Source organism: Falco cherrug, chromosome 7 (genome assembly GCF_023634085.1).
Source record: "Falco cherrug isolate bFalChe1 chromosome 7, bFalChe1.pri, whole genome shotgun sequence".
NCBI classification, from domain to species: domain Eukaryota; kingdom Metazoa; phylum Chordata; class Aves; order Falconiformes; family Falconidae; genus Falco; species Falco cherrug.
In genome coordinates, this window is record NC_073703.1 from 65,420,094 (window position 1) to 65,432,278 (window position 12,185).

Here is a 12,185-nt window from a genome sequence, read left to right on the forward strand (position 1 = left end):
CAAGCTCAAGGACAATCAACAAAAGATAAGTAGAAGGCAGACCAAAGTGCAGAACAAGAAAGGGGAGCAAATGTACTTTTTTTATTACTTTGTTTGAAATTGAAGGGACTGGAGGTGTGGAAAAGGAAGCTACTAAACCAAAAACAGAAAAGAAAGAAGAAAGAACCACCAGTGTAAGAAAGAGGACAGTGCTCAGCATATCAGAAACTAGACAGATGAAGTTGTTAGTACCAATGTATTGTGAAACCTTACTAGCCTTGGCTGCGAACACTTGACATGATCCTAGGAGACTTGGCTAACGTGAGAAAATAAATACATGCGAAATTAGTCCCGAAAAAAAACCACTGAGGAAAGGAATGGAGATGAGAGTAATAAAACCATAAAAGCTAAACTGCTGTGCAAGAGACAGATAAAAACACTAGGGCATGAAAAAACAGCACAACCATGAAAAGAGGACTGATAGACTAGGGCAGCTGTAGCACCAAGAGGAGCTTGTGAACTAGAAATTAGACCAGAAATTAGCCAGCAAAGTAATTCAGTTAATAGACTGTTAAAAGACAGCTAACGTTCAGAAAAAGACAAAGATTAAGAAATCGGTGAGTCCCCACCTCCAACAGATCTCTCAATGAAGAAAGGACAAGTTTAGTACAGTTAGAGAGAACAATGGTATATGAACTTCTGCTCTGATCTCTCAGGGAAGAGGGAAAGGCTGGGAACTAGGTCTGACCTTAACAAAAAAGACAAAGTGCAGAACGAGATAAAAGAAAAATGAAAACATTGGCAAGGATTTTAAGGGGGATGATTTTTTTTTTTTTCTTTCTCCATAATTTCTAAAAAAGCAGAAATGAATGAAGCCATTTATATCTCAGGAAAATTAAGTTAACTAAGGCAGCATAGGGTGTAACAAGAGTAGCATACAGAACGTATACATAACTATGAAATGATCATCATCTTGGCAAGCCAAGATCATTGCTTGCATTGTGCCTTCTGATTCTAATCTGCCACTCCATTCTTTCACAGATCCCCACCATCTATAAGGTTTCTAGAACATCCCCCAGTCTCACCACTGCTCACAGTTTGTACCCCGTTCCCACAGATCATCTATTTTTTCTCATCACAGCAGAGCTTTTAAGTCCTTCTCCTCATAACCCAAACTGTGTTTGTCACCAGTGTTCTCTGAAATTCTGGAACTGGGATGCAATGTCCATCTATACAAACGCAGAAGCCTAATATAAAGCTTTTGTGATCTTGCTCAGCAATCAAGAGTTATGAAGGGAGCAAACTAAATAAATAACTAAATGAATCACTGAATGTAACAGTAAGCTCTACACTTCTGTAAAGAAAATTATTCAAATGATAGAGGACAAGAGAACACAAAAGAAGCCATAAGCACATCAGAGGATCCACTGTCAAGTAGGACGAAGAAAGGAAAATAATTGCAGCCACCCAAGCTTTGCTGTCAGCACCACACACTTCAGAGAGCAAGTCATCATCATCATCTCAGAGATTGATAGTATAAAACATATTAGGAGTTGCTAAAGAATGAAGGTAGCAGCTTTACTAACCAAAACAACCAGGCACCTATTTCATTAAGAAAAAAAGAAGGAATTCCTACGTATTTTTAATTTTAAAGTCATTCTAAATACCTCCCTTTGGAGGAAGCTGAAACTAGCAAGGTGAAAATTCTGTACATTTTGGAAACAAATGCTTAAAGCAAGTCAGTGAAATTAATCTGTGTGTCACGCCCCCCAAATTCCTTTTGTACTATACTGTACCAATGCATGGCTGTCTAGTTTAGCTAGGACATGTGCATTCATAAGCTTTTGTTACTGTAGGATCATGTTGACATCTGGCCCTAAAATTAAACTTGATCTCCCAGGCTATAACCTAGAGCACTACAAAATTGCATTACTATGTGACATGGACCGTTAGAATAGACTAACCATGCTGAGCTACCCAAGTAACAAGAAGCCATGTTAAGACACTAGTGCCTCCAGACTTGCCAAAGGGCAGCAAATGTTCCTCTTCATATGCAGAGGATGTGAGCCAGAAGAGCTTCAGGATAAAAGTGTTAGAGGATGTGAGCCAGAAGAGCTTCAGGATAAAAGTGTTATTAGTTGAGAATGAAGATATCAAAAGATATCCAATTCAGGATGATTAAATTCTCAGTTGCAGCCATCTTCTGACCTTTCAGGTAACCAGCAATTGATTGCCTTGCATGAAATTGAATTTCCAACTATCAGAAGATAGATTAGAGTGTATCTGATCTACAACGTCTGCAGAAAGGTAGAGTCCACCATCTGGTACTTACTGTTGTGCTTAAAGATTCGAATAGTTGCTCCTGACAGTCTTGCTCCAAGCACTAGTGATGCATGATTCAGTTCATCACTCAAAATCAAACAGCCCTGAATTAGAAGAGGAAAGAGGAAGATATTAAAAAGGTTATGTTTCACAGCCAAACATATAACACCTTTCAGCTCTGAACTGCTTAGAGATCATTTAGGAAAAAAAAAACAAACACACTTCCAACATAAATGCAGCTAGTCGAGGCAAGACTTGCTAAGGAACAATCTGCAGCCTTAGTACGGCAAATAAAAATACACAGCTGCTGTTAACAGAAAGAACCACTTAAGTTTCACTTTTCCCAGAAGTCCTCCAGCCGAATCTGCCTGAATATCTCACATGAATCTCTCAATTGTGATATTCATCCTCCTCTGCAGCCAGGTAGAACAGAGCAGAGCAGCTGGCCGCCATTCACTCAGCAAGTCCACACTGGTGCTAAGACACAGCCCACCAAAGCCCTGGATTAAAGCCCTTACCAAAGTTTCACTATTTCATACATTAGGAGGTAAGCACTGACTAAACCCCATGTGTCCTCAGTGGTACCAAAGGGACTAATTTTCTTTGATGAACAGAACTATTAAGAACTTTCTAGATGGAGGTAACATACAAGAAACAGGAAGTGGAAACCAAAACCGCAGAGTGAAATTGAGTTTTCTGAAGCCATTAAACTTTACATTGAACTTGCTTGTTTTTTCAAACAAGGGAAGATACGTTCTTCAAATATCAAATCAGAATACATCTGTTTTGAGAGCAGCAAGCATTACAGGTCAGTAATGTACTACTAGGCTGAACATTTAGTCACAGTGTTATCACTATGGACTACTGGAACGCATACTGGGGGATTAGTTTGTACAAGAGCAATAATATTTCTAAATAACCTTGGCCCACTCCAATTACTATGCAAATCTTCCACAACTCCATAAACTGTTAAGTTAAAAATCCAAAAGGCGTGTCAAGATGCTGAAGATCTGATAGTAAACACGTGTTTGTTCTGTGTTTCTCTATTAACAACTGGTGGAGGGAAGAGTCAAGAACATTTCTTCCCTGCAATGAGTTACTAGAACGGACTGTGAAAAAGCATTGCCTACAGTTACACAAGGAGGTGTCACAAACAATCAGAGTATTTTCTCCACAATAAAGAAAATTTTGCACTAGAATTGTAACGTACCTAGAAATACTCTACAGCCTGGGAAAGCTCGAGACTGATTTTCCTCAGAAACTACACTAAATCTCAAGTGTTCAAACTGTTGTTACAAGGATTAACACTGCACATTTCAGCGACTGGCATAAGAAGCATGGAAATCTCCAGCTAGTGTTTGCTCTGTGGAACTACTATACCAGACCGAGTATGTATACCATGTCAGAGGGCATTGCTGTTAAACACTACTTTACCAAAAACTGAATATAATAATCCAGTACTAGTATCCTTCTTAAATGGTCAGAACCAGGAAAAATGATAGTTTAAAAAAAGAGAAGAGATTAATAGTCCCAAAGGAGCTTCTCCATAAAAAAAAACAAATACAAGGCTTTTGGCAGAGAAAGTAGATTTAACAAATTGAAGAGCAGGCTCCCTTCACCCCTGTGTAACAGAAGAGGACATTCAGTTAGACCAAAAAAAAAAAAAATTTAAAACTGAAGAGGAAGTAAAGTCTAGTATTGTCTGCCACTAGAGAGAGGGCAAAGTATCAAAGCACACTGGTACAGCACAGCAATCACTGATGATCGTATGTAAAACTGAGTCCTGCTACTACAACAGTAAGACTTCAGTTGCATTTAGCAACAAACTAATAATTAAGAGAGCATCCAGAAGACTAACGCTAATTGGAGATCAGTCTACTGGTATCCAGAAAAATATATGCCAGTGAAGATCAGACTTCCCAATGCATCCTACAAAGCAGACATGGAAACTGATGTGAACACCACATCTTGTCAAAAAGCACTGCTCACAAATTGTGTAATTCAACCCTGAGCACTTAGTTTCACAAACTAACAATACATGGGAAATCAGTTTTCTTACAACCAAAACCAAATCCTTCAAGCACCGTTGCTCTAATTCCATTATCTCGCCTCTGTCAGTCCAGATCTATGATGAAAAGCTCTATGCTACAGCCAGTACAGAATGCTGTTATTAGCTAGTTACAGTAACATTAATGACACTTACTCCAAAACAGGCAACTTTTAAGTCCTAGCTTAGCCTCCAAATGGTCTAACAACTTCGGACTATGCAATCCTCAAATCTCACATTATTTGTGCTCTAGACTCAGCATACTTGGCAGTGACTGTACCAGGCAGCCAAAAACTTGGCTGTCAGCTGTGGGTCTCTCCTGCTGCAAACTGCCAGGTGCAGAAAGACCTGTTTTTACTGATGCTTTAACAGTGCTGAAACACAACTTTTAGTGTACACAAACTATACCTGTTTTCAGCACCTGCTTAGTAGAAGCTGCTGTTAACAAGGCATAGTGAATAAAGATCAACCAGGTAACGCTAATGAAGCTTTTGAATTCCTTTTGCTGACCAATGCTGAACCACCAGATTATGGGGTAGAGACAGATCCTCCTCGGATAGTCAAGTCATATTTGTTGCTATGAAAAGAGGATCTAGTAGCAACATAAACCAAGCGCCTCAGGATTCCACAGAGCAAAAAGAGAACAGCTGGTCCAGTATTACATATACGTGAGTAACTTTATTGCAGTAGTTTGTGTTACAAGCTAATTAAGTTGCAATATAGGTGCCCAGATACAATGTTAATAACTACTTGCTTCAAATCATACTCCTGACTGTCGAAGAAACTGCTTCTAGCCAAATGCAGAAGCCATTACTGATTATATTTGCCAAACATCCAAAAATTTGCGTTCCAAGCAGCTTTGCACCTGAAAATGTACACAGGACATGCAGAGAGACACAAACAGTAGCACAAATATGAGAGCCCAAGAGTTTAATCAAGCACGAGAGTTTCTGGCATTACTGAAGAGTCTACCAAAGCACTGCCAAACAGGCTGTGCACACACAGCCCATTGTGTACTGGGTGGTGCCAGAATTCAGGATTTATGCGAGTCTGTATTTGCAGACAATGAAGAAAAGTGCAATGGGAAGCTGCTTCAGGCAGGCAAAAAAAGGTATTTAGTGAATGTTCTGAGCTGTGAAATGGTTCATTTGACAAGAACTCTTTTCTTCAGAGGAAAGCATTTTCTTTTTGGAGTATTCACCTGAGTATAAGGGCACTTCTAGTGTCACGAGGCAGGGGCTTCTTACTATTTGATTTAAAGTGCACAAAATCTAAGCATGCTCATTACTAACACAGTACAGACTGCTGTATCCATTTATAAAAAAAGCTGGTTTAGTAAACATCCAAGTTATGTGCGTGAAAACAGGTATGATACATGCCTTAAAATTCACCATTCGGATTCTCTCAATGGTTACAAAACCTGTTATAGTTCAAATGTGAAAACTAAGGAGCTGAGTAAGTTATCTCAAGGCTATTCTCATAAGATATTAAAGATATACAGTGGGATTCATATCCCCAGAAAAAAAGTTCAGTCACTTTGCAGTAATGGCCAATTTGTACTGACTTACAACAGACAGAAGTCTACTTAAACGTATCTGACCACGTGTGTTCTGAATTCAAAAGGTCTCACAGAAATCAAGAATTATTTTTCTGTTGAAGAGAAAATGTGGGAAGATAAAGAATAGAGAAATGCAAGTAAAAGATACGTCAGGAGTAACACACATGGTTCAAAATCATAGTACTGCTGAAGTACTTGACTTCAGAAAGACAGGATTTGAAGCACTGAATTTCTCTCTCGCATGGGACTCAAAAATGCCTTTCATTATGGAAAGCATCTGATATTTAGAACTTAAAAGACCAAAAGAAAAGAGATATTATGTAAACAGTGCTGCTTCATTATTACAAATAATATGCAGGATGCATGCAGGACGACACTACAACTAGTCAAGAAGAGATTTGCCAGGAAAAACAAGGCAGCAATTTTATAGTCTGTAGATACCGTAAATGGAAGAATTTACAAAGTGATCTCAGGAAGTGGAAAAATAAATAAATTGAATAGAGGGAAATAATTCGCTACAGAGGATCAAAGAATTCCAACAGGCTAGTAGTATCAGGCTAACAGCAAACCATTTTCAAGAAGAGAAACCAGTTCCAGTACTTGCACTGTTTTACTCTAAGTAGGAGCTAAGGGAACATATACATTGCATCAGAAGATACAAAGAGATTTCTTAATTTCATTTTCCAATCACTAAAAAACCCAAGCAGGACACCCAGGCTGCATTGTGTACTGTTTTATGGGGCACACAGCAGACATCATCAGTCTTTGCATTTGACCTTGTTTCTCTCAAATAGCTTTTCTACTAGGATTTTGCTCCTTCAATGGAACGATTTTTCAGCTGTCGCTCAGAGATAATAAATTCAGTATGTACCAACATGCAATGCAGCTTATCTGTGTGTCTCACTGACACAATCACTTCATAGCATCTCAAGAACATCAAAATACCATCAGCCAATCAGCCTGTTAATCAGCCACCATTTCATACACTGAGTAGCCTGAGGAAGCGATCCTTCACATGCTAGGCTCTCCCCCAGAAAGAGGGCAAGATCTGGACTGGTATTGGTCCCATGGATGCTGTTTCCCCAAGAAGATTTTTCCTGAGGTTAGAAATGCATACTGTGAGAGTTTCCACAGAGAGTATCTGCAGGGCTTGCCACCGAAGAAAACTAAAACCAAACAAGTGGCTTCTAGAAAACCCAACCAGCAGAATCTGTTAGATGAGCTTTAGCCAGTGACTGAAGCCATACCTTGCCAACTAAAGCAGGAATGTTCATAGAGTTGGTTGCAAACCCCATTCCATACGCCATTGCAGATTCCACACCTAGAAACCTGGCAACTAGCTTTTCCAGCTCCTCATGTTTGTCCAAGTTTCCTGCACATAAAACAGGTGAGAAATTCAGAGTGAGAAGAAGCTTTCACTATTGCTATATACTATGAGAAGAACTTCCACCAATCAGGCTGCTCTTTATTTAAAGGCCCATAAGGGAACACTGGGAAAAAATAATATATATATATATATATGAAAATAAGAGCGCCAACTGCTGTGCCATGCAAACTAGACCCAGCAAGTCAATTTGTCTCCCCTGAAGTAAAAGCTTCTTTTTTGATTAATGTAAAGTGTAGAACAAGTAAAGTTTCAAAGACCTGTGATCGGACTACAGACTTTGAAACATCTATCAGGGGAACATCCTATCTTGCTCCAACTTACCCATCTCCTGCCTAGTGCTGCACACTCCAGCTCCATACTGGGACAGAACTTTAGATGCTGCTTCTTGGCAAGTCCCAGCCTTCTGTGCAAATCCAAGGTAGTTGTAGGAACCCATATTAATAATGCCCTTTATCACTCTCCCCGTGTACCTGTGTTTTAAAAACACCACAAATTAGGACACCCACAATTAAAAAAATTAAATACACCAGAAGATTCTTATTTTAGTTTCTTAGAATATACACCGAAATGTTAAAAAAATCAACAGAATCAACCATTAAGTATTTCAGTACTGCCCCTCATCAAACCAAAACAATCAAAGAGATGCTTTCCCTGCTTTACAGACTCAAACTAGCTCCCAGAAGGGTTTAGATTAAAAGGTGATTTTGCTATCGTATCTAAAATTGCTTGATGTTTCTCAAACCGTTTGTTCTTCTGACGTGTCTACCCTCCATCCCAGAAATGTACAACTTTCTTCTCAATTACAAAATAAGATCTCCAGATCAATTAACTTGGCAGCCCCCCCTCAAGCAGGATATCCTCTAACCACAGAAAGGAAACACATCTGGCACTGCTATGTTAACAATACACGACAAGATTAAGGAAGAAGTTCAGCAGAAAAAAAGAGTTTTAATTATTCTGTCCTTGAAAGCCAAGGAGAGACATGACTAGTTTCACCAAGTTCTGTGCTGCAAACCTCTTCACATCAAACTTGTGATGCATGTTTGCAATTTGTAAAAATCATTGTCCTTGCATTTCTGATTTTGTTTCTACCAACTACTTCTGTTCTGACTCAAAACAATCACGTTAAATGCTGCTACCTGAAACTGAATTTACTTCAAGTGTCAGGACTGATTCTAAATCAACACAAAGTCACAAGTAGCAGTGCAATACAAATTATCTACTCCAGGTTCTGCTCATCGCACACAAAAGTATTGATTTTATTACAGGCATACACCCGTGAAATCTTAACACAGCTAGGAACCTTAGCAAACAGCCAAAAAATTATACACAAATCACCTCAGTAGCCAGATGTGTTTCAAAAGAGCAAAATACTTTGACTAAATTGATTGAACCACTGGAAAGCCCAAAACAAACACGAATCACTGGTTGTTAAACCTCACAGCTTCCAACTTGCTCTTATAGACCCGCTTCAAGACAGTCGTTGGAAACCTTTTCTTCATTTGTGACTCACGTGAATGTCCAGTTATAGTCATGAGAAACTCTCTCCATCATGTCCACTTTGGCCCCTGGCACACTGCAGATTGGACGGTTCCAGCTGTCCCGAATCCGCATGTAGAGGTTTCTGTTGTAGAAGTTTTCAAAGTCCTGGTACAATGGGACAAAGTCCTGAAATGCAAAAGCACTGAAAGTAACAAAGGAAAATATATATTACAGCAAACTAGAAATAAGAGGAGTAAGTTGTTTCTGTCATTTGGATGTAATTTATAAATAAATAAAATCCAGAAAAATCCAAGGGGGGGGGGGGGGGGGGGGGGGGGGGACCCCAGAAAAAGTTAAATAGTTCATCACAAGCCCTGAAATCAAATTCACCCAAATTGGTTTTAATTCTAGAAATCCATGCCAGTGCAAAATTATTTGAAGGTGGGGCTGCAGCAAAGCTGAAGAGATTAATCTACTAGTGCCAAATTCATCCAGCTAGACGTGATTTCCAAACTTCTTCAACCTGCAAACATACCATGCCTAAGACTTCCTCAACAGTAGGTCCTTATTTGTATATAACTTAAGTAGCTCATAGAATCTCAAAGCCATCAATCACAACCAGAAAAACCAATCATGGCATTAGGTCACGCTTCAAGTTAGAAATCCTCAAAGAATTCTAACTTACAGCATCACAGAAACTGAATTGGGAGCTCCTAATGACACATCAAGGTTTTGTTCTCTGAACTCAAATGGGACTTGAAATACCTTGGCTCTCTTTCCAGCTCTTGCTGGGTAGTTGAGGAGAGCACCTCTCTCAAAACACACAATAAACCCACATGGTGAAATGCATGGGCACATCTCTGCAAGAGATTTGGATTCAGCCTTCAGAGTTAAACAAAGCAAAGGAATATGCAATTGCTTTTTGGTACCAAACAGTATGCATTGCTCTGCTGCATGCACAAAGAATTTGAAAACTGAAGTATTCTGCTGTATTTTACTCTGTACATAAGAAACAAATTGGATACAGCAGCACTAGCATTATTATAGAGATTACTGTTAGAACTTCCTACAATTTTTTGTTCTGCATCCAAGCTAATAAGATACATTATGGCATCTCTCTTCTGCACAGCTTATCGGCATTTAAGTCCCACAGGATTTCTTTGTATGAGCTTTTCCTGAATTCTAGCTTCCCTTCCAACGTTTTTCAGGAAAAGTGACTGTCTTGAATGGATAACACACAAGAATGTCAAACTAACTGTGATAGCAAGGACATCTGAGCACCCAAGAACATTTTTTCTGGCCTATTTAAAATGCTCCAAAGTCATGAGATTTCCTTATTACTATTCAAATAAAAAGGAAGTTTGACATTCAGTAGTGATAAGAATGCATAATTCATTTGCTACTGCTGGGGGGGGGGGGGGGGAAGCCTTTTTAATAATCTACAAAAGGAAAAAGTAGAATTGTAGAATTTAAGATAAAGGTAAGAGCCAGCATAGCACTTCCTGTTTTTCTTAAGAGAAATAAATGTAAACTTGGTGAGGGGCGTTTTATTTTTGGTGACAGGATAAGCAACACAGAGTATCTGTCCAAACAAATATTATGGTGCCTGACATTTGTACCACTGAAACAAAACCAGGAGCATTTATGTCAGCTTAACAACTCAAACAAATGGGCACTGACCAGCTTTTACGTAACAATGCTCGACTGCAGCAAGACCTTCCTATTTTAATGATTTAACAACTTTGTCCTTTCAGTTTGGAGTAAAAGAACCATCAAGGTCCACCCCTTTGCATCCCCCTACCAGCACCTGCACAGGAAAGACAGTCCGAAAGTGCCGATTTCTAAGCAGATGTAGTTGCACCTAAGCATAACGACGTGCCAAAAAGGCACAAAGACACGATTTTTCATCATTTCAACTATGGAAAAACAATCAAATTTAGCCAGTGATCACTGGGAAATACACAATGAATAGCCAGGGAATCACAAGTGTGTCCTTTCTCAGCAAAGGCTGCGGAAACCGCATTTCTGTAAGCCAAGATGCATGGAAGGGCAATTATTTCTTCCACCTTCCTCTCCTTAAGTATAGTTTTGCATTATTTCACATGTCAGGTCTTTTAGAAAAGCACTTTGTCAAGAGAGATTGTAGGTCAGCTAATACAAAGCTGTAATCCCCTAGAAAATCATTAGTTTTCTAAAGTAGCTGCACAGCTCTAGCCTTCCTTGACTTCAGCATCTCACATTGTTCTAGGCAGAATGTTGGTTTTCAAGGCTGAATCACTAACAAACTGGTAACTTTCACAAAGGAGAAAAACATCTTGGTATTGACAAACGCATTCAGGAACTCCAGTCATACCTGAAGTTACATAGCTACTGCAGTCTATTACAAAGTGGTGATATGCATGAGAATACTTGTAGCAATATACTAACATCTCAATTCATGACACTAATCCGAAATAATTATCTACAAGTTACTGAAACCCTCTGTTACATAGTTTGTAGAGGTGTGGGGAAAGAGAAAAATCAACAAGAAACTGTGGCACATTAGAAGATCAATACCTGTGGGACTTGGACTTATGTCTAATTATAATCTACCGAGATCTTTTCAAGCATTTTCAACTCCTCTTAACCACCTTTGCATGAGAATTCAGCTTCCCAACAGTTACTCAAGCACACTATGTGACCCAGGAAACAACTGAGATTTTAGCCAACGTTCTTGGCTAGGACCAGAGGCTGGAAGTGAATCATCACACCAACTGAATCAGGTACGCCTGGGCTGATACAGTCCACTCTTACCTCAGGTTACTGATCAGATAGACCATGTTTTCTTTCGAAACCCAAGCTGGCAAAGCAGGAAGAGTAACAAGCTCAACTGGTGAGATAAAGACAACCACCCACAACAGGCTGACACCCCCAAAGTATACAATGCAAGTATGGTCTTACAAGCCAACAGGATCACTAAGTTTAGAGTGATTTAACTGTGAAATAAAGAAGTTCTCTGAACCTAATGGATTATTATATGGAAAAAAGGAGTCTTAAAAGTCAACAAGAATTCAAGGAACAAACGATGGCTGAGGGAATTAAGGTCTAATACGGAACACTGGCCTTAGTTTTTTGGGGGTACCAAGCTGTACCATTATAGCAAAGGGCTCTAAGTGAGGCATCAGCTTAATGCCAGCCCCTTTGTGGTCTGTCCTGCCCCCCAATAAACCACCTTCCGCTAGCTCTTATGAGAAAGTCCCTGGGAATAGGACAGGCAGGGAGTGTTATTTTGGCAAACATCAAAATTGGACTGTCTATTTCCTCAGTAATCCTAACCCTACCAAGAGGTCCTCATGACCCAGGCATCTCAGAACACCAAAACCAGAAATGGTAGCGATATCGTGCCTTTATAAACTAGTACAGACCTTAGC

The 12,185-nt window shown here is 39.4% G+C and overlaps 1 protein-coding gene across 1 annotated transcript in view; it reads right to left on the bottom strand.

The window, feature by feature from the left end:
* Positions 1-12,185, bottom strand: part of SPTLC2 (serine palmitoyltransferase long chain base subunit 2) — a 78,770-nt gene that overhangs the window by 49,251 nt on the left and 17,334 nt on the right. The window contains exons 3-6 of the mRNA XM_055716043.1: positions 8,807-8,961; positions 7,615-7,763; positions 7,154-7,278; positions 2,312-2,405 (exon numbers count right to left, since the gene is read on the bottom strand). Of these exons, the coding sequence (XP_055572018.1) occupies positions 2,312-2,405; positions 7,154-7,278; positions 7,615-7,763; positions 8,807-8,961 (523 nt within the window). The remainder of the gene's footprint in view (positions 1-2,311; positions 2,406-7,153; positions 7,279-7,614; positions 7,764-8,806; positions 8,962-12,185) is intronic.